The sequence below is a fragment of the Lepidochelys kempii genome, chromosome 11 (assembly GCF_965140265.1).
Source record: "Lepidochelys kempii isolate rLepKem1 chromosome 11, rLepKem1.hap2, whole genome shotgun sequence".
NCBI lineage: Eukaryota > Metazoa > Chordata > Testudines > Cheloniidae > Lepidochelys > Lepidochelys kempii.
The window spans coordinates 64075154-64098583 of record NC_133266.1 but is presented as its reverse complement, the minus strand read 5'-3'; the positions used below and the strand labels follow the sequence as shown (position 1 = coordinate 64098583).

Below are 23430 nucleotides of genomic sequence, written 5' to 3'. Positions count from 1 at the left end.
ACACAGGGAAATCCTTAGGTGTTTCCAAGCTGGAACAGCCAGTTCTATGCCATTTAGTGTCTCCCCCACCCCCACACTCCCTCTCCATAGAGGGGAGTATGCAGAGGGAAGGAGGAAATGAAAGAAGACATGGAGTTGATCCTGTGACATGTTTATCACAGGAGTGGGTGGGTGAGATTCTGTGGCCTGCGTTGTGCAGGAGGTCGGACTAGATGATCATAATGGTCCCTTATGACCTTAATATCTATGAATCTTAAGCCATCTTTGTGGGGAGAGGGACAAATTGTGGGGCGGGGTACACAGTGTGCCACTAAATCTGCCCCTGGGCCAGCATCTGGCTGCAGGCAACAATTTAGAGAAGGCAAGCAGCCTCACAAAATTACACTGGGGGATGTTTTGGTCCCTGTTTGGCCCAGGATTGGGGGAGTGGAAAGGTGGCTTATAGCCCCCACATCCCTATCTCAGCTGCACTGAGAGTAGGCCCAGCTGAGCGCTGAGTCCCGAATATAGGCGCTTTTAGCGCATCCGTTACTATGAATAGAGTGCAGTCCACTTAACTCAATAACTGGTTTCTAATTCGATCAGGACTTCTGAAACCAAGCCATTGGTATTGAAAATTGTAATCTCTGCCCTTTATTTGGATCTCTTTTAGCCAGATTGAACAGTTTTACTGAGTAATACAATGATTTGCCAAAGAAGGTGACTACTTAATTATCAAGAAGGGCCAAGATTCCAAACAGAGAGAAGAAAGAGACCAAGGAAGAACCAAGTGGTGATCGCCACAGGCAATATTTGTACACCTGAAGAATCACCAGAGGGGTCAGGAATCTGGCTTGGACTCCACAAAGATGACCTATCAAGGCTTTCAGTTTTTCCCATCCTTCTGATGCTCCCCCGCAAATATCACAGATCTTGCTGGGCCCGCTGGAAGGCCTCTTCAGGGAGACCCAGTACCTCTGCTCTCCCTCCTGGCTCAGCCAGGCCTTGTCTGGCTCCCTGGCAGCACAGCTCCACAGGAGCTGCACTCTGGTGGGTGTTCTCACTTATGTTTCTCCCCTCTAAGTCCCCCTCAGTGTTGGATCATATTAAAGAAGTTCTGTATTAAAATCACAAATGAGTTTGATTCCCCATAGTTTCAATTCCAGGGTATTACTAATTAAGAGGTCTCTTGGTTTTTGGTGCTGTTTCTCTCCCTCTCTGTGTGAAACTTCCAAGCTGCTAATTGCGTTAGTACATTCTAAGACAGAGTCTGTTCTCAAAGCAATTCACACAGAGAGAGACTCAAAGCAATACTCTAACAACAGAAACAGCACCCAGAGACTCCCCGCCCTTTTGTTGTATTAACAATTGTGATTAAAATAGAGATAGAGGATGTATGTGGATGGATGCTTGGTGTGAATAATAACTGAATGATCAGGAAGGTGCCAGCCTAAGAATCCAGTGTCTATCGGCTGAAGAAGGCGTCAAGTGGAAATAACCAGAGGACCCCCGGAGGGCAGACTGGAATCCACCCAACAGCCTCAAGAATGGGAGAACCAAAGAACAAGATAACATCTGGCAGCACAGAGCCATCAGAAATGTGCCATCTGCTGATTGATCCAGCAACAGCATGATGAAAGCAATTCCCATAGACTGGCCTAGGAAGAAATTCCTATAAAAATGGACTCTAGAAAGTGAGAACTTTGGGGTCTGATTCTGCAAACCAACTTCCAGGAACATCAGATGAGCATCTGACAAGGCCCTGCTCCCTCCTCATGTCCAGGCCACCTGGCCAGTGGCTTGGCATGAGCAACTCTAAGCCTGGTAATTATGATAACTACCTTGCAGAACCTGTGTGTGTTTGTATGAACGAATGTGTGAATAAATATGAGATTGAATGGAATGTTATAGCTCTAACTGTTGATTACCATGAAGTTACTTCTGATTTACATCCAGTGTCAAACAATCAGGCCGCAGGATATGCTTCGCAGCTGTTCAAAAGCTTGCGAGCATGAGTTCAAGTCTCTCACTGCTTAGAAAGAGAAAGGAAAAGATGTTCTGCCATCTTTGTTTCCAGCTGAACATGGCTGGAAAAGGGGATTCAGAGAGTTTAGGAAATTTGAAACTCACTCAGAATGTGCCCAATCCAATGCTCATTAAAGTTACTGGAATGATTTCCATTGACTTTTCTGGTCTTTGAATTGAGGCCAATGAGCCCCAAAATCTCTACAACAAAGCTTTTATGGTCCTGCTATCACTCACTGCTGGAAAAACACAGACAAAAGCCAATGGTAGAAATGCAGGCTTGAAGCACAAAGGAACTGTGTGAGTGCTGGCTCACATATTCATGTCTGTTCACTCAGGGCCTGATCCAAAGCCTATTGAAATCAATTAAAAGACTTACATGGACTTCAATTAACTTTAGATCAATCCTTGAAACTTTTATTGTGATGGACACTAGGCTTCCCCCTGAATTCAGAGGTCTGGATATTACGCCTGATCTGATGCTGTCAATCTGACATCCTATTGTCATTATCCTCAAGGTTATCTTCTTTCTTCCTCTAGTCACTGCAGCTTTCTTATTCTTAGAATCATAGAACTGGAAGGGACCTTGAGAGGTCATCTAGTCCAGTCCCCTGCACTCAAGGCAAGACTAAGTAATATCTAGACCATCCCTGACAGGTGTTTGTCTAACCTGCTCTTAAAAATCCCCAATGATGGAGATTCCACAATCTCCCTAGGCAATTTATTCCAGTGTTTAACCACCCTGACAGTTAGGAAGTTTTTCCTAATGTCCAACCTAAACTGCCCTTGCTGCAATTTAAGTCCATTGCTTCTTGTCTATCCTCAGAAGTTAAGAACAATTTTTCTCCCTCCTCCTTGTAACAACCTTTTATGTACTTGAAAACAGTTACCATGTCTGCTCTTGGTCTTCTCTTCTCCAAAATAAACAAATCCAATTTTTTCAATCTTCCCTCATGGATCGTGTTTTCTAGACCTTTAATAATTTTTGTTGCTCTTCTCTGGACTTTCTCCAATTTGTCCACTTCTTTCCTGAAATGTGGCGCCCAGAACTGGACACAATATTCCAGTTGAGGCCTAATCAGCACGGAGTAAAGTGGAAGAATTACTTCTCATGTCTTACTTACAATACTCCTGCTAATACATCCCAGAATAATGTTTGCTTTTTTTGCAACAGTGTTACACTGTTGACTCATATTTAGCTTGTGATCCACTATGACCCCCAGATCCCTTTCCACAGTACTTCTTCCTAGGCAGTCATTTCCCATTTTGTATGTGTGCATCTGATTGTTTCTTCCTAAGTGGAGTACTTTGCATTTGTCCATATTGAATTTCATCCTATTTACTTCAGACCATTTCTCCAGTTTGTCAAGCTCATTTTGAATTTTAATCCTATCCTCCAAAGCACTTGCAACCCCTCCAAACTTGGTATTGTCCGCAAACTTTATAAGTGTACTGTCTATGCCATTATCTAAATCATTAATGAAGGTATTTAGAAGCAGACTCAGAACTGATCTCTGCAGGACCCCACTCGTTATGCCTTCCAGCATGACTGTGAATCACTGATTACTCTCTGAGATCGATTTTCCAATCAGTTATGCACCCATCTTGTACTAGCTTCATCTAGGTTGTATTTCCCTAGTTTGTTTATGAGAAGGTCATGCGAGACAGTTTCAAAAGCCTTACTAAAGTCAAGATATACCACATCTACTGCTTCCCCTCTATCCACAAGGCTTGATACCCTGTCAAAGAAAGCTATCAGGTTGGTTTGACATGATTTGTTCTTGACAAATCCATGCTGACTGTTATTTATCACCTTATTATCTTCTAGGTGTTCACAATTTGAGTGCTTAATTATTTGTTCCATTATCTTTCCAGGTATGGAAGATAAGCTGACTGGTCTGTAATTCCCCAGGTTGTCCTGATTTCCTTTTTTATAGAGGGGCACGATATTTGCCCATTTCCAGTCTTCTGGAATGTCTCCCGTCTTCCATGACTTTTCAAAGTTAATTGCTTATAGCTCAGATATCTCCTCTGTCAGCTCCTTGAGTATTCTAGGATGCATTTCATCAGGCCCTGGTGATTTGAAGACATCTAACTCGTCTAAGTAATCTTTGACATGTTCGTTCTCTATTTTGGACTCTGATCCTACCTCATTTTCACTGGTATTCACTATGTTAGATGTCCAATTGCCACCAACCTTCTTGGTGGAAACTGAAACAAAGAAGTCATTAAGCACCTCTGCCATTTCCACATTTTCTGTTATTGTCTTTCCCCCCTCATTGAGTAACAGGCCTACTCTGTCCTTGTCTTCCTCTTGCTTCTAATGTATTTGTACAGTGTTTTCTTGTTTCCTTTTATGTCCCTAGCTAGTTTGATCTCATTTTGTGCCTTGGCTTTTCTAATTTTGTCCCTACATACTTGTGTTATTTGTTTATATTCATCCTTTGTAATTTGACTGAGTTTCCACTTATTGTTGGACTCTTTTTTGAGTTTTAGATCATTGAAGATCTCCTGATTAAGTCAGGTGGTCTCTTGCCAGACTTCCTATCTTTCCTAGGCAGTGGGATAGTTTGCTCTTGTGCCCGTAATAATGTCTCTTTGAAAAACCGCCAGCTGTCTTCAATTGTTTTCCTCCTTAGACTTGCTTCCCATGAGATTTTACCTACCAACTCCCTGAGTTTGCTAAAGTCTGCCTTCTTGAAATCCGTTGTCTTTATTGTGCTGTTCTCCCTCCTACCATTCCTTAGAATCATGAACTCTACCATTTCATGATCACTTTCACCCACGTTGCCTTCCACTTTCAAATTCTCAGCCAATTCCTCCCCATTTGTCAAAATCAGATCTAGAACAGCCTCCCACCTCGTCGCTTTCTTCATCTTCTGAAATAAAAAATTTGTCTCCAATACATTCCAAGAACTTGTTGGATAATCTGTACCCTGCTGTGTTATTTTCCCAGCAGATGTCTGGGTAGTTGAAGTCCCCCATCACCACCAAGTCCTGGGCTTTGGATGATTTTATTAGTTGTTTAAAAAAAGCTTCATCCACCTCTTCTTCCTGGTTAGGTGGTCTGTAGTAGACCCCTACCAGGACATCACCCCCCCACACACTTTTTTTTACCCCTTTTATCCTTACCCAGAGACTTTCAATGAGTCTGTCTCTTATTGCTATCTCAACCTCAGTCCAAGTGTATCCATTTTTAAAATGTAAGGCAACACCTCCTCCCTTTTTTCCCTTCCTGTCCTTTGTGAGCAAGCTGTATCCTTCTATACCAATATTCCAGTCACGCGTATTATCCCACCAAGTCTCCATGATGCCAGCTACATCATAGTTGTGTTTATTTACTAGCAGTTTGAGTTCTTTCTGCTTATTCCCTATACTTCTCACATTAGTATACAGATATCTAAGATACTGATTTGATTTTGGCCCCTGGTTCTGTCTTCTCTCTCCCTTATTTCTGCTATAACAGCCCATGCTCCCCCCAGATTCTGACCCTTCTTGCTTTTCTATTGGATCCTTTCTATTTTATTTGGTTATTAAGATCAGCCATTTTCTAATGAATCCCAATAAAAGGTTTAGATGTGTTCCAGTATCAGGTTTTGGGAATGCAATTTTGATTTAAATACTACTATCCCCCTGAAATAGTACCTTTTTGCTCTTCCAATGTTGACGTAATTGCAACAATTTGAAAGTCAAAACCCAGTTGGGTCTAGTGCCTGGGCGGTTATGACAAATTTAGCTCTTTAGAGGTATGCATAGATGCATGTTGTAGATGTGAAAACAGGGAGGAAATGTTACTAAGACTAAGTAACTGGAGAAAGAGTTTTATTTTGCGTAAATAACAATTTTCAGGTAAACTCTAAAACAATGCTTTCTAACATGAGCACGTGTCTACACGGTAAATAAAATCACGAGCAGCAGGCCTTTGGACAAGTGACATCTGACATACTTTTATGTAGATTGATTTTGAGCTATGTAAATTAAGAATGTTGCTCTTGTAGGCACAAGTGGATCTTACATTGCAGGTAGGACCTGCACTAAAAAAATCCTAATAAGCAAATTCTGTAGCTGATGGCAATTGAAGTCAGCTGCCTGTGAAACTAAGAAAAAAGAAGAATTATATTTATGGTGGTTTTTTTTAAATAAGCTTTTCTGGATAAACTGTGTAACAGGACAACATATTCCAGGCTTGTTTTTCTGCTAGTGTTATGAATCAGCACTGCAAAGGAGCAGGAGATGTTGAGGGGAATCTGTTTTGTCTGTTGCCCTATGCTGGCCCTTCATGCCTAACACAGTCTGCTGGAAGTTCTGTGCAAATTTCCATTCTGCTCCGTGTTAATTTAGTGGGCGTTTTGCCAAACTGAAGACTGCAGAACCAAATCCTAGGGAGGTTAATAATGGTGATTCTTCTCGTCAGGGGATAATTGAGTGCTGTGTTTAACTCAAATGTAAAACAATGTTGTTTCAGGGTTCAAGAGAATGAATACTCCTTTTCTTTTTGCAAATACAGACTAACACAGCTGCTACTCTGAAATCTGTTATATCAGTCTCCCTCATTTAATTTCCTGAGAGTTCCTTAAAACACAGAAACCCACAGCTCCAGCTGCTTTTTATTAATGTTTGAAATACCCACATACAGGATAAATATCCAACACTCAAATGACCTGCTCAAACCAACCATCTCTCATGCTGAGACTATCCTATCCTCGGTGTTCTGTAGGCTGGCTTCCCATAGACCATTGAGTAAAGTTCAAGGTCTCTGTCCTTATTTTTAATGTGCTCAAGGGCCTGGGCCCAGGAAACCTAAAAGATGACCTAAAGCTCTGGGATGAAGACTATGGTTGATAACTCCGTTTCTCTGGCACAGTGGAACTCTCTATAATAAGGATAAAGCTCACCTGGGCAGGAGACAGAGCTTTCTTGTGGGCTGGTCTGAGTCTATGGAACAAATGTCCCCAGGATGTAAGGACCATCACAAACCTCACCACCTTTTCTGCTCTAAGGGTATGTCTGTACTCACGGGCATGCACAAAGGGGGACAAGCAGGGGCACAGCACCCCCAATAATTGGCAGAAGCACAGAAGTCCTCCAGCCCGGGGCTGGGGGGGGGGGGGGAGCAGTCACATTTTTATTCCTGCCCCTGTCCATACTGCCATAATGAAGTGTGACTGCAGCTTCTGTAGACCTACCCCTGTGAGCTTTAATCTAGCTAGCTCGAGTAGCAGAGCAAAAAGTTGCAGCTGCGTGTGCTTCAGAGGGAGCTGAATAAGCCTCCTCAGAACATTGGGTAATTATCCATGGGGCTCGCTTGCACTGAGACTCAGACAGCTGCAGCTCCCCTGCTCTGGTACCTAAGAGAGCGAGGTGAAAGCCAGTTCGGGTATGTTTCCACAAGCCGCAACCACGCCTTGTGATGGCACAATGGACATGCCCTAAATACAAGGTGCACTTCTTCAGCCTGTCTTCTCTATCAGAAAACACACACAGCAGTGTGTGCATTTAACAAAGCCCACACAACCAAAACAACACAATCCACTACACACACCATTCTCCTCTTGGGTGGAAGATGAGAGAGAACAAATGACGGGATAGATGAGAGCCACGTCACTTAATGCACCACTGCAAGACGCTCAGCTACTACAGGGACGAGGACAATATACGAACCTATATAGAAGAGAGAAAATATAAACCACACAGCAAAATCTTATCCCGTCATCCACTCACACCACAGTCCCCACAACCAAAACCAGATCAGCATTTTAGGGTGTTCTAAAGATCAGAAAATGTGGCCTCAGGTGGGACAGCTTTGAGCGAACTGAGTCTGTGTTAGTGGCTCTAAATTAGTGTCCAAACCAACCTGCTCCCTAGGGTTTGGCTTTATTGGTACCTCAAAAATAGCACGTCATAAATCTTAGCCTAAGTTTGCCCCCTGAGTGTCCTACTGCAGGGTCTGACAGATCTAACAGCTTCCCTGCTGCGACCTTGGTTGCCATTTAGTTCACATTTTACTTTGCAATAGGTTTTCCCTCAGTCTCTCCAGGCAGATTGCTCCAGCTGCATTGCCATTGTCTAGCACACGCAGGGACTTATTGGTAATGTTGCTGTGACTAAGTGCTCACTATCACACGCCCCCTGAGGTGGGTCACGACCGGGAGGGCCAGACCTCAGGACAGACTGTCAAGAAGTAGGGCAGACACCCCAAACTGGTGGTGGGTTCTATAATTAGATTTCACCAACCCGGGAACAAATGTGAACTCCTGAAGCACCACACCAGCCTTACCGTGGAGACACAGACAGTCCCCTTGGGCATTCCACTCTATCTTGCCAGCCAGGCAAGCTGGACTTAGTGATAGTTGCTTGCCATACACCAAAGATCACAAAAGATTCAGGTTGCTTCCTGTCCCAAGAGACCAGTCACTTACCCCAGGTCAGTTTATAGATCATTCACCAAAGACAACGCGCGTAGCCAATCCTGTAATAAACTAACTAAGGATTTGTTAACTAGGAAAAAGAAATGAGAGAGTTATTTACTGGTTAAAGCAGGCAAGCATATATACGCCAATAAGTTATGGATCCAAGAGGTGACATAGTTGTAGTAATCTGTCAGCACTGAATGTCTTGTAGGGCTTACCCTGGGGATCTCTGCTTTTGTTTCATAGCTCCAGTCCTGTCAGAGTCCAAACAGTAAAAAAGATGAGAAATATTCATGTTCACTATCTTTATTTCCTTCTTCCAGAATTCAAGCTTCTGGGACCAACCCTTTGGCACGTAGCCTGTGCAGGGGCAATTGGCAAAGTCTTTGTACCATGATGTCCCACAATGGCCCATTTAGTTTTGGAAGTCCTTCCTGATGGGAAAGAGACGATCCGTTCTGACAGGCTGACGGTTTCAGGGCAAACATTTTGTACAGTTATACAGCAAAAACTTACATATTACATTATAGCCTGGGATAAAGATATAAGTGAGATTAATGCATGCAGCAACCTACAAGCATGTCATACGTCCAAACACATTGTTATAAGTTCAATACCATCTTAACCATGCTCAGACAAAGGTGACACAGACTGGTTTCCCGCAGTGAGTTCTCAGCTGAGTCCTAAAGCCTTGGCAACAGCTGGCACCTGGTTTGCCAGCATCACGCTCCTATGAACCAACAGGCTTCTTACAAGATCCACAGAGAGTGCACTTAAATTTCATATTTATTCTCAGCATTTTTTTGGTGGTTTCATGAGTTCTTGGTTCGGGAGAGAAGATGCTGGCTTGTCTTCCTTGCCACTCTCCCTCTTTCATTGTTTGGCTCCCTCATTCAAAAATGAAAGGGGCATGGTTCTTTTGGAAACCTTCTTAAATGCCCAGTGAGGCCTGGAATAATGATTCATACTTATGGTTCTGTGATTGTAGACTGCTCTATGCTTAAGACCAAAGCAGATTGTGAAGAACTTCAAAAAGATCTCACAAAACTAAGTGATTGGGCAACAAAATGGCAAATGAAAGTTAATGTGGATAAATGTACAGTAATGCACATTGGGAAAAATAACCCCAACTCTACACACAATATGATGGGGGCTAATTTAGCTACAAGTAATCAGGAGAAAGATCTTGGAGTCATCGTGGATAGTTCTCTGAAGATGTCCACGCAGTGTGCAGCGGCAGTCAAAAAAGCAAACGGGATATTAGGAATCATTAAAAAAGGGATAGAGAATAAGACGGAGAATATCTTATTGTCCTTATATAAATCCATGGTACGCCCACATCTTAAATACTGTGTACAGATGTGGTCCCCTCATCTCAAAAAAGATATACTGGCATTAGAAAAGGTTCAGAGAAGGGCAATTAAAATGATTTAGGGGTTTGGAACAGGTCCCATATGAGGAGAGATTAAAGAGACTAGGACTTTTCAGCTTGGAAAAGAGGAGACTAAGGGGGGATATGATAGAGGTCTACAAAATCATGAGTGGTGTGGAGAAAGTGAATAAGGAAAAGTTATTTACTTGTTCACATAATATAAGAACTAGGGGCTACCAAATGAAATTAATGGGCAGCAGGTTTAAAACAATAAAAGGAAGTTCTTCTTCACACAGCGCACAGTCAACCTGTGGAACTCCTTGCCTGAGGAGGTTGTGAAGGCTAGGACTATAACAGGATTTAAAAGAGAACTAGATAAATTCATGGTGGTTAAGTCCATTAATGGCTATGAGCCAGGATGGGTAAGGAATAGTGTCCCCAGAACTCTTTTTGTCAGAGGGTGGAGATGGATGGCAGGAGAGAGATCACTTGCTCATTACCTGTTAGGTTCATTCCCTCTGGGGCACCTGGCATTGGCCACTGTCGGCAGGCAGGATAGTGGGCTGGATGGACCTTTGGTCTGACCCAGTATGGCCATTCTTATGTTCTTATGTTCTCAAAGGGCAAAATAAGTAGCTCAGATCCTCAACTGGTGTAAATTGGCAATAGCTGCACTGGCTTTAATTACGCTTTCCTGATTTACACCAGCTGAGGATCTGTCGCCATATGTGTACAAGGGACAACACCCGTGTTCCCACTCCTCAACTCCTGTTGTACCCTTTCTTGTTTTCCTGTGTGTGAATTATCTCTCCTACCTGTGGCTGACACAGCATATCTAATCTCATGCTATCAACTAAAATGGATCCAGCCTTGGAGTTTGAAATACTTGATATAAATCAAAAGATTATTTTTCTAATTGCCAGCCCTGGGAGCTCACTGTGAGCTTGGAAAATAAAACTGTGTTCTTTCTGCCATCATCACCAGTTTTAAAGATGATACAGTTAGAATTTAGCTGATGCTGATGGTGCTGAAATACTGGAACCCACTGTTGGGAGCTGTACTTTTAAGAGGCTCACATTATGCAATACAGAGACAATTGGAACTGAGACACCAAATGAAGCAGATCTCTGTCAAGCTCCTGGTCTCTGAGTGATCACTGAACCACGCCCAGCCAGCTTGCCCAGCTAACAACAGTACAAAATTATTTCTCACCAAGGTAAACCAATGTGCTCTGAAGACACAAACAGCCATCTTCGGGTCTCATTTACGCTAATGTAAATCTATTGAAACGAATGGATTTACTCCAGTTATACCCTGGTGTAAGTGATTAGAATCTATACCAAAAGAACAGATGTGCTGTACAAGAAGGTTCCATTTTCTCACATTGATTGGGTGCTTGACTTTATTTTAACAAATCCATGACCACCTAGCCCTGTCATGGCTGTCACTCAGCTTCATACAATGGCACTGGGAATTTCACTGCAACAGTAGGGAAAATTCAGATCCTCTTGCCACAGAACAATTAGAGCTACTTTAGTCTTTAAGCCGAGACATATGGCCCATGCATTCATTGATTCCTTCCAGCAGAGGGAAGTAGTACATATATGCACTAGCCAGTTTAGTGGCGTATATTACTGCCAGTTTGTGCCTTTGTCTCATATGTGTGCTTCTACGTCTTATGCGGCACAAGTCACATAGTCTGAGAAAGCGCAACATTAGAATTGAGCAACAGCAGAGGAAGTCAGGAGGCACTGTCGAAACTGACAGATTTGCCAGACTAAACAATAGCCTAAACAACCGACTGTTCCTGGAAAAGCGGCACCAGCCTAAACAACAGCCTAAACAACTGACTGTTACTGGAAAAGCGGCACCAGCAGGTTTTTAATGAACGTCAGTGTTTTCTCTTTAATTCCTCCTCGTCTCTCGTTCTTTGACTTGGATCGTTTTCCAAACAGTGTCTTGGACGTGAATCGTCTTCCAAGCAGTCATCTTCTCCTGAGGTTTGAGAGCCAACCCTGTGAGGGGCTGATCATGTTCAGGTCCCAGTGTCTTCAGCTCAAGAGAAGGTGCTCAGTAGCTTGCTTTGCATCCCTGGGTCCTTTAGAAGGGTTGATTCAGACAAGTTTAATTCTGATGACTCATAAGTGTCACCCATTTTGCATTACTTAGCCTGTAAATGGCTGCTGACAACATACACAAGGGCCGGTGGGCTGGTGAGAGAATCTGAACTGGTCCCAGCAACTACTGTAAATACGACCTTGCAAAACATCCCTCCTCCAAATGGGTACATGCCGAAGCAGCACAACAAAGAGCTATTGACCGGGAGCACTTTGCTGCCACAGAGCCCATTGGGATCCAGCAACACATTCAGCGAGACAGGCCATTTTGCATTGCACAGGAAGAGTCTAATTCGGACACGGTCCATTGCAGCACAACTTCTTCCCTTCTTTTTTGTTTTCTTTGCAAAGATAGGGAGAGCTTTTCAAGCCGATCTTTGCTGGTGTCTCGACGTCTGACTCTCCTCTGTAGGCAGTTAGGCCGATCATTATAAATACCTTTTTTCTGCGCACTGGGTGAATACGCTGATGTTTGGAGATAAAAACATGTTTGGCAAATCATTTTGCGCTTTCATTGTAACCAGGCAGGAAGCATTCAGTGCTGTGAAATGTTTTATAATACTGTTGGAGGGCTAATTGTTGGTTTTGTTCTATAGCTAAAAGTGAATGGCCAGCCTGATTTCAACTGAATATAAAATTCCAACACTAGAAGTGTGGTGCATAAGTATAAAGTAGATTTGGTTAATTTTATGCACACGGCTTTTTTTTTTTTTTTGCAGACTACCCACCATATAGTGGCTATTAATTAACTATATACAACTACAAAAAGGATTGACTTTGTGAGGTATGACATGCTGACATATTGAGTGTGACATGCCACTTTGAGTTTATAAACCCTCTGATTATTCTGACTTAATGTACCAGTGCAGACTGGTTTTTCTTTATGAATAATGAGTTGATTTTTTTCCAAAATAAACTTTTAAAATGCTGATTTAAATTTATATATTTATATATTTTTAAATCATCATTTTAAAAGTTTATATATATATAATATGGTGTGGGCATTCTACCTGATGTACAATTCAGGGCAAACCTGTTAGTATAAATGAAGATTAATATTTGACCAGATACATAAAAAGGGGCCAGAACCTCAAAAGGTATAAACTGACATCATACCATTGACCTCAATGGAAGTATGTTGATAAACACCAGCTGAGGAGGGCCTCTTTGTTTGTGTTTTTCACATGATTAAGGAGATCCTGGCTCTGACCTGAAAAGAGTCCCTAGTGTGGCCTACCCCATTGCCCAGATCCCAGGGATCTCACTGTGTATGGGTGGGCTGTTCCATCCCTTCAAAAAGACATTGAGTGGTAGCTTCTGAATTATAGTGGAAATATATATATACACCAAATGCTTCAGTTCGTCAGACAACTAACACAACATGTCACCCTCCTTCTCTTTCTGCATATGATTTTTAAAAGAGCACCGGTCCTATAAGTCTTAACATATACTCATATCACTAAGCATCATTTAAGGAGTGTAGTAGTCTCCAAACCCACTCAGTCCAGTTCCCAACAGGTCCAGAGAACAGGGCCCCATTCAGCCAATTAGTTGTTCCTTCTGTTTCATTGCTACCACCTTTCTCAAGGAGGGGAAGTTTGACCTTTGAATGTTTGTGTTATTCAAATGACGGTTACTCCCCAAAAGGGATGATCTAGTTTGGCCAGGTCTCAAGATACAGGCTTTGGCCTCCAAAGTGATCACATAGCCCCATGTCTTCTCTCTCATCCACTACATTATCTTTCCCTTGCTCTTGTCTTAATGTAGGGCTTGGTCCTGGAAACACACAAGCAAGTGAATCTATGTTCACAAAAAGAAAAGGAGTACTTGTGGCACCTTAGAGACTAACCAATTTATTTGAGCATAAGCTGTCGTGAGCTACAGCTCACTTCATCAGATGCATACTGTGGAAACTGCAGAAGACATTATATACACAGAGACCATGAAACAATACCTCCTCCCACCCCACTCTCCTGCTGGTAATAGCTTATCTAAAGTGATCACTCTCCTTACAATGTGTATGATAATCAAGTTGGGCCAGTTTGTGTGTGTATGGGGGTGGGAGGGTGAGAAAACCTGGATTTGTGCTGGAAATGGCCCTCCTTCATTATCATACACATTGTAAAGAGAGTGATCACTTTGGATGGGCTATTACCAGCAGGAGAGTGAGTTTGTGTGTGGAGGGGCGGAGGGTGAGAAAACCTGAATTTGTGCTGGAAATGGCCCAACTTGATTACTATACACATTGTAAGGAGAGTGATCACTTTAGATAAGCTATTACCAGCAGGAGAGTGGGGTGGGAGGAGGTATTTTTTCATGCTTTGTGTGTATAAAAAGATCTTCTACACTTTCCACAGTATGCATCCGATGAAGTGAGCTGTAGCTCACGAAAGCTTATGCTCAAATAAATTGGTTAGTCTCTAAGGTGCCACAAGTACTCCTTTTCTTTTTGCGAATACAGACTAACACGGCTGTTACTCTGAAACCTATGTTCACAAAGTAACTGAGATGTATTAGAGTTTGTGCAACCCGCAGTGTGTTTACTCTGTCCTCCTCTAGTGGTGGTTGGGGCCTCATATAGAGTCTGATAAGGCTGTACAGACCTTGCAGGACCATTATATTGTAAGCAGGCCTAGGCTCAAAAGTCCATGTAACAGTAACAATCACACATTTCAACTGACGTTCAGTGTTGTACGTTTTAGATCCTCAGATAGTGTAATTCTTCACAGCTCCATGTGAAATTCTGGGGGCTGTAACCATTTATTTCAGATTGGGATCTGGCCATTTTTTAATAATGATAAAAATGAGACTTTCAGTAAGACTTTATTGGCTTGAGAAATGATACAAGGGTTGCCAAAGTGTAAGAAAAAGACAGATCCCCCCTCAGGTATCTCTCTGGGGCAGGTAAGATGAGGCTATACACTGTGTTTGAAGGGCTATCTCTTTATCTGTCACTACTGTCCATTCCTAATTGGATAGACAAGTTGCAATGTATTGTCATGCTCTGTGGCAGGATCAGGAAAATGTTCCTTGTCACATTCTGATAAGAAGTCTTGTGTGATTCCTGAGAATTTGATTAATTCTTTGTATTTCAGCCACTGGAATGGAAAACATCTTTCTGCCTCAATCGCTCCTTTCTCATGCTGGCTGCACTGACTCTTTGGGTTTACATTGTGCTTTGTATCTATCGCTCTCTGCATCCGATGAAGTGAGCTGTAGCTCAGGAAAGCCTATGCGCAAATAAATTTGTTAGTCTCCAAGATGCCACAAGTCCTCCTTTTCTTTTTGCGGATACAGTCCAACACAGCTGCTACTCTGAAACCTGCTTCTAGTTTGTGGCAGCTGATTCTGTCTTTCAGGAGCAGCTGCCTCAGTTTCCCACAATTCACTGATCCTATTGGTATCCGGGAACCACATTTCACTGGTGATGAGAGGGCACGGGTGATGCATCCTGGCTAATTCTGAAAAACCAGATTTTGGAAACAGCAGTTCAGGATATGACTGTGGGAAATGTGGCGAAGAAAAACGCCTTTTTAAATAGTGAGATTTCTTTGGCGGTTTTTAACATTTCTACTAGATCCTTGTTTAAGGGGTGTGGACGGTGCTGAGTGCCTTGCTGGTTTGTGCTGGAAATAAGGTCCATGTTTAGTTCTTCTCAGGGAGCTGGCGAAATAAGACATAGCAGGGGCACATTCAGTGTCTTGCTTGTCCTGTGAACAGTCTGCTCACTCAGGGTAGGCGGTGGAAATGCTAGCATTCTCAGCCAGGAACCTTGCGGTAAATGTTTGGCTTGGCTACGTGAAAAAGGAATTTCGAGAAAAACGAAATGGTTTGGGGATCCAAATGGAAGGTAATCGGTCAGTGGCCTAAAATCGGGCACGGTGCTGAGCACCCAGTGGGGGAAGGGGCGGGGGCATTTGCGATCCCAAGAGGTGCTGCTGGTGGCTTGGCCCCTTGCACACCCTGGGCATGGGGTGGCTGGGCGCTCCACGCAGCCCTTGTCCGGGGACAGGAACCCAGCTGTCTGCAAGGACTTGCCACCTCTCTGAGCAAGCGGCTACGGCTGTCTCCACCTGCCCGCCCCCCCGCCACAGGCACCTCCCCCGGCCCCCGCCACAGGCACCTCCCCAGCCGTGCAAACCAAGCCTAGACTGAACTCACTCAGGGCAGGACCTGCTCGGAGGCGTCCCCGCCCCGGGGCTCAGGTGTAGACACGCCGCGCGGGCAATCCGGAGCGCTCTGTGCCTGGAGCGAAGCCATGTGCCACTGAAGCGAAGCGGGCGCGGCCCGGCTCCCGGGGGAAGCCAGATCTGGGACCCACCCCCGAGCCCGCACCGGAGACGAGCTATAAAGTTCCGTGCAGACTTCGCAGCGGCCCGGGAAAGCGCATCCGCCCCCGGCTCCGCGGCGTTGCTGCGCCCCGGCCGGAGCCAGCCCGGAGCAGAGACCCCCTCTCTTCGCCTCTGGCACGGGAGGCGCCGGGCATGGCCGCCCAGGGGGTGCGCCCCGCGTTCGGCTGGCTGGCCGTGAGCGGCTGCCTGCTGGCCATGGCACAGGTAAGAACTTCTGCCCAACTTCGCCCAGCTGGCCGCTTCGGCTCTTCGCTTGCCCGGGGGCCCCCGAGCGCCAGCCCTGGCGCAAGGTCGTGGCTGTGAACTTCCGTGCTGAGCCCTGCCTGGAAAGCCAAGGAAAGCACCCGCGGGGGGGGGGGATATTGGGTTCCCCACCGAGAGGTGTTTCTTGAGCAATTGAGGCTGAGATTTCCAAGTCTCTTAATTGCCTCTCAAATTAACGAGACGCGGGCGGCTTGGAAGATCTCAGCCAAAAACTTGATATTTTTTCTCCGGTTCCACTCAGACCGCGATAGCCACTTTGCCAGGGCAAACACTGGGGATGCGTCTAAGCGGAATAAATTGCTGTCTCGAGTGGCGATCCAGTACATCTCGGGTGCTTTGTGGGCTTGTCTCGCTCTTAAAACCCGGTGTTGGAGAAACTAGCCAATCGGAAGGAGAGAGAGCTCTTTTTACTCTAAAATACAGGAAGTTTAGCATCTCAATTCACTTTCCCCTGCAGTTTCTTAATCTATGGACGGCAGACAGTACTGCGGTTGGACTTGGCCATGGGACCGTGGCCGGCTTGAAATCTTTTACATATTTTCCCCTTTTTTTGAGTGAAAAGTAGAATCCATGAAATAGCCTGGATTCGTTTTAGCTAAAAGTTTGTGAATTCATGGCATTTATTGCTGGTACCGTCAGTAACACAGTAGAGGGCGCTCGTTTATAAGCGACAGGGCCGGCGTTTAATTTCATAGGCGGCTGTTTCCATGCTTTCAGCCAAGATCTGTGTTTCCTCATTATTCGTGTTGATATAACTGCAGGTTTTTAAACAATCCTTGATGTCACTTAATTTTATAATATTGTATTGGTAAATGCAAAGAACAATTCCATGCCCTTGGACGGAGATAAATTCAGGCGCAAAAGTGGGACTTAAGGAAACAGGAGAATGAGGAATAAGATACTTAAAACACTGAATTTAAACAGCAGTCCTTCAATGTTACTCGAAAAGACAGTCAAAATGTACAGTGCTTTTTTCAGGTTCTAATTTGGAATGGGTGGCTATCCATAATACCAAACGGTTAACAGTGGGAAATTTTGCAGTGTGGTCTACTAGACTGACCACAGATCTTAGAGCCAGGAATTCCTGAGCTCTCAAACCTGAGCTCTTATCCTTGCTTTGCAATGATTGTCTCTGTGGTCTTAGGCAAATCACTAAAGCTTTTTGCCCATTGAGAATACTACTTATGTAACGATATAAGAGAACTGAAGATTAGTTAATGGTTTTTACATTTTCCAAAAACTGTAATGTACCATATAAGTGTTAAATATTGTCACCTGGCACTCAGGTACTATGGTTCTGGATACTTAAGAATAGTAGGAAAGTAAATGGATACATACACTAAGACCAAGGAATAACTAAAATCTACTTATAATTGATAAGAAACTCTGTTCTGGGATTTACTTGTGACTATGACAGTGAGTACTAGCAAGACCTGATCTAGGGTCAGGTAGAGAGAGCACTTGATCGAGTCATTCTTTGGCTATAATTCATTACTAGACATGTCTCATTTGTAACAGTCATGAGTAAGCCACAAACTGGAATTTCATAGAATCATAGAAATGTAGGGCTGGAAGGGACCTTGAGAAATCAAGTCCAGCCTGCTGTGCTGGGGCAGGACCAAGTAAACCTAGACCATCCCTCACAGGTGTTTGTCCAACCTGTTCTAAAAAACCTCCAATGATGGAGATTCCACAGCCTTCCTTGGAAGCCTGTTCCAGAGTTTAACTACCCTGATAGAAAGTATTTCCTAATATCTAACCTAAATCTCCCGTGCTGCAGTACGAGCCTGTTACTTCTTGTCCTACTTCAGAGAGAACAAGTGATCAGATATGTTAAGGGCTGTTATAAAGAGGACAGTGAAGACTATCAGGTCCCCCCACCGTCAGTCTTCTTTTCTCAAGACTATTTCCTGTGTTATTTTATTATATTTTTATTATCTATATTTACCATAGTGTCTAAATGTTTTCTAGTTTTTAACCCTGTGTTGGCAAAGGATATGTTTTCTTTTTTCTTTAAGAAACCCTTAATAACACAAGACAGGATATTTACAAATATAAATAGCAAATAACAAATGCAACACTCCTTTTTGTTTTAAGTAGTTTTAATAATAAAGGGGCCTTAGATTTTAAAACCAAGATGTAATTGTATCTCAACAGTATCTTTCATAACCTGTTTGTTTGAATTGATTGTATACTTTTAGCTGGATTTTAAGAAATCTTTAAAGGTCAATTCAAGAGAGATGACTCAAATGGCAGTGCTAGGTCAAGTCCCCTCCATCAAAAAAATAAAAAAAAAATGAAGTGAGCGATCAGCTTGTTACCTTATAGCCTGGATGCATTGGTAAGTGAAAGAGACAGGGAATTCAAAGACCAGGCATGTTTGGCTAGCAGGCACTCTAAACAGTAAGCACAGGCTGGGGGTGATTCATTTGTACTGTGGTGAAGAAAACTCACGACTAACTTTGTCATGAAGCTCAGTGGCCCCTTGGGCAATTGTTAATTTTCTTCCAGTCTTGGGGCCCTATCCTGCAAAGATGTACATGCTTAATTTTACTACTGCGAGTAATCCCACTGAAATCAATGGGATGCGTTACAATAATAAAGTTAAGCACGTGCATCAGTGTTTGTTGGATCAGGGCCTGGGTCTTCAGCATCCAGGAGAAGATCCCTATTTATTTTTCTCTAAAACTAAAAGGAAAAACCGCCACTAATGTTTTTGTCTCCATTTGTTTCATTCTATTATTATCAGTAACATTACAGTAGAGCCTCGGGGTCTTGGCTAACATGGGGACTCTGTCGTACGAGGCACTGTAGTACCTACCCCGGATAAGAGAGAGTCCTGCTTTGAGGTGCAACAATTTAAATGGATGACTCAAACAAAGGGCCTCGTCTAATGTAAATCTCCACCATGTATGCCAGTGGAATACCCGCCCCCAAAACATGGAGTGACTTGCTGGATGTCCCAGTGATAGTGCTGAGCATTGAGCGTAGGTGCCCTAAGCTGCAGCCTCGCGCCAACCAAAGGACTAGCCTTTCTCTAGACAGAGGCTGCCTTTACCTCTCTAAGCATGTCACATCACTATGGAATGTTGCTCTCCAAAGCCCGTGAGAAGGCACAGACCATTATAATATACACAAACTGCTTTGCAGGTAGGTGTAAACTTATGTGGGGTTTATACACCCCCATTACAGAGTCCAAGAGGAACCTGAGTCCAATTAGGCCTCTGGATTCCACGTGGAAGGGTGTCAGGTATAATTGGTGATCAAACCCAGCAGGGGAGGAGCTGGGACTTCCTGAAGGACAGAGCAGAGGGCAGTAGAAAGGTCAGGGAAGGGACCCAAGTGAAAGGTACTGGGAGCTTCCTCTCTTGAGCTCAAGGCTGAGGAACGCCTGGGTGGCCTGGAGCCGGAGAGTCCTGAGGCTGGGGGTAGTGAAGCCTGAGGCTAGAGGCAGATTGTCCTGAAGCCGGAGGCAGTGAAGCCAAGAGACCGTGACAGTAAAGCCTAAGGGGGATGTGGACTGAGTTTGGAGGACTGTGGAGAGGAGCTGCAGGCAGGGATAGGCTGTGGCCACAGCCCCTGAGAAAGCCCCAGGAGGCCTTGCTCTGAAATAAGAGCAAGAAAGAACTCTGCAGACATTAGGCTCAGTCCCAGCAGGAAGCCCTGAGGAAGCTGGGTGTGGGACCTGGGAAGGTGGCCAGGAAGCTGACGGAGTCAGGGAAGGCTGGTAGAGGTAGGGGACAATTCTGGACATGGACAGTTAAAAGGCACAGGCTACAGGAAATGGTGATTCTCTCCTCAGTGGGCCTGAAAGAAGGCTCAGTGTGGAGCTAAGACCAGGGAAGTTCTGAGGTGGCAGGAAATGAGGGGTTCTTGCTGTGGTGAACCTGAGGCAGGGGTTGGTGACGTACTGGGAGCTGAGTGGGACTAGAAATATTTACCTGAGATTTCTCTGAACGGTCTACCTTGAAGACCCTGGGTGAGGACCCAGGGGTCTTAGTAAACTCCAGGAAGGGGCTGAAGCAACAGGAACTTTGGGTGGTGTTTTATATGGACTTGACTGGAGTACTCCAAAATGGGTGTGGAAGTAAAACGTGATCTGTCTGGTGGCAGCCCATTGTCGGACCTGAGCGACTGCTGACAGACAGGAAAGAGCTGCTTCCCACCCAGCCACAAGGGAGCATGCTCTGGGTGACCACCCTTCTACAGGGTCCTAAGGCCAGTCTAAAGAAGGCCCAGAAGCCAGACTCTTCACATGTTATGAAATTACTGTGTGTGATTTGCAAGTCCTCTCTCTTCTGATAACTGAAACAGATACAAAATCCCTAGTCGCACCACCACTGGTAAGCCAAAATGTTTCACTATTCTTTGAAAAGATGCTACGCTACTCTGTGGATTTGTTGAGTTACATAGGAGAGGTCAATTGCAGCTTGTAGGCTCTTCCTGTTGTCTTTACTCCAGGTTAAGGCCATCTTTGCAGCAGCCAAGAAACTAAGGTGTGAATTCCGCTGAATTATTTTCCTTTCATCCAATAACTTTGGGCCAGATTGTGAGTCCTTTACTCACAGTGTTGAGCAGTTACTCCTGCTGATCTCAATGAAACTACTTTGTGAGTGAGTGCTTGCAGATAGATGACGTTCACGGTTAGGTAGAACGTATGTGTACCAGAGAAGATCCACTTAAACCCTCTTTTGAGAGCTTAAGTGTAATGAAGTGTTGCATAGGTTTTATGCCTACCTTCCTCACAGACTGGAGGACTCTCAAACTGGCTCTTTCCTTTTCTCACAGAACTACAATCAAGTGTGCTTGGCCCATAAGCGCTGACTCTGTGGGTGCTCCGGGGCTTAAGCACCCACTGAAAAAAATTGGGGGTGCTCAGCACCCTCACGAGCCACCGTGTTGCTGATAATTTCATCCAGAAAGCTACAGTGAGATGTAATGACTTTAAACTGGGACGTTAGTGAAGACAGCTTGTAGGCGAGGGCAAGGATTTTAGTCTACTGTAATTCATGATGATGTAGTTGTGTAGTTCATTACTATTTTAATAATAGTTAAATTGATAAGATACCAACGATGGACACACATATTCATAACTAGAATATGAAAAGTGTATAAATATACTACAAATAGGTCCCCCCCCAAAAAAAAAACCTGGCAGAGTCGCCCTCCCTCCCACCCCCCCAAACACACACACGTCTTCAAAAGCACCCACCGGCAAAAACAAAAGTCAGCGCCTGTGATTTGGCTTGATATGGTTTATAGGAGTCCACGTTTCTAACTGTTGATGGTTTTGTTATCATAGAAATGACCTTTGCTGAACAGCAGTTGCCAGCAGCTTTTCTGAGTGTCGTTTTTAAATTCTGAATATTGTTGACCTATGTGATTTCCCCCCCCCCGCCGTCCCACCATCGTCTATCTCCATAACTCTTCAGAAACAGTTCTCAGTGATTTAGCATGTTAGCTCATTCTCTTTGCGCCCCAGACCGTATATCGTCCAGACCTGCAGTGTGATATAAAGACTCAGACTTTCCAAATAGTCCTTTTTCCTCTCTCTTCATCTCTATGAATAGCTGTTTGCACGAGGTCATCTTACTTTGTGAGCGCTATATTGTGTTTTTACCTTTACAGAGTCTCTAGGACCCAGATCCTCAGTGGCTCTTCTCCCATTCTGTGCAGCCAGCCAGGGTGTGGATAGCTGGTGCAGAGGCATAAGGGGTATTTCATGCCCTTTTAATCCCCTGCACTGAATGCAGGAAAGGCCACAATCTGGCAGTCGGGTTCCAAAGCTCCTTGTTTATTTTCCCCCCCGTTGATCTTGAGTGTTTAACAAAGAAAGTGGCATCTTGGCTGTGATTGAGTCATTACAGGTTTAATTCACCTTCTTGCTTGTTAACAGGATGACTTTCCCTTTAATATTTATTTTGCCTCTGATGTTCTGAAGAACCCCTTATCTCCGTAGCCGCTTTGCTTAGCATTAAGTCAGTCAGTCTGCTCTTTCATCTTTCCCTTTCTCGTTTATCCATATTCATGATAAGGAAATATCCACTCCATTTTCTTTGTGTCGGTCACAGATAGCAAGATAACTTGCACATTTTCCCTCTGATGTCTTAGTCTCCAATCGTTGGTCAGTTGTATTGTTTCCATCTATCCTTACTGGGCAAAGACTATAGTGGGACTTCTTTACCAGCATTCTGACGATGTACAAAATACTATCCTAATGTTGTTCTTCAGTTGACACAGGGATGAGTTGCAATCATGAGTGGATCGTGGAGGCTGTCTATCTCGGTTGTGCATCCTTCTATGAAGATGTGGTCACCACTATGAACGTTTGGGAACCCCCAGTTGAGGATACTGCTTCTGGAATGGTGGTGTATAAATTCTCATTGGGCTATAGAGCCCGGTGAATAAAATATTTTGAGAACAAAAGAGTAGAGAACTGGGATGTCTGGAAGAAAGGTGTTCCTTAAAAGGCACTTCCTCTTATGATGTGGTCCTTGGAATGAAATAGCTGGAGAGCCAAGAATCTACTCTAGAAAAGCAGTCAGTTTATGAGAGGAGCAAAGAAGCATATCCATTGGGACTGTATGTGTTGCTTGGGGATAAGACCAGATCTACTTCCTCCCATTGTATTACTTAGTGCAGGAGCTCTCTTAATCAGGCAGGTAAGAGTTGGCTCTTGAAAGCTGGATATGCTATTGGTTGTGGCAGTGGTTTCTTTTAGACCCCCTTCTACTGTGACATACAAGTTGCACTCAAAAGCCAGCAAAATTGTGCCAACAATCAATATGATTTGTTTTGCCACTGAGCAAAACCAGCATTAAGTTTCCTTATCTATATTGATACAATTGATAAATGAGAGAGGGTCACTTCTTCAGCTGGGGAATGTCAGCACAGCTGATTTGAGCGTAGAG

The 23430-nt window shown here is 44.0% G+C and overlaps 1 protein-coding gene across 1 annotated transcript in view; it reads left to right on the top strand.

The window, feature by feature from the left end:
- The first annotated feature begins 16095 nt into the window (after positions 1 to 16095).
- The window catches only part of PTH2R (parathyroid hormone 2 receptor), a 96599-nt gene continuing 89264 nt past the window's right edge, over positions 16096 to 23430 (top strand). Inside the window, exon 1 of the mRNA XM_073304765.1 lies at positions 16096 to 16459. Within this exon, the coding sequence (XP_073160866.1) occupies positions 16388 to 16459 (72 nt within the window). The 5' untranslated portion in view covers positions 16096 to 16387. The remainder of the gene's footprint in view (positions 16460 to 23430) is intronic.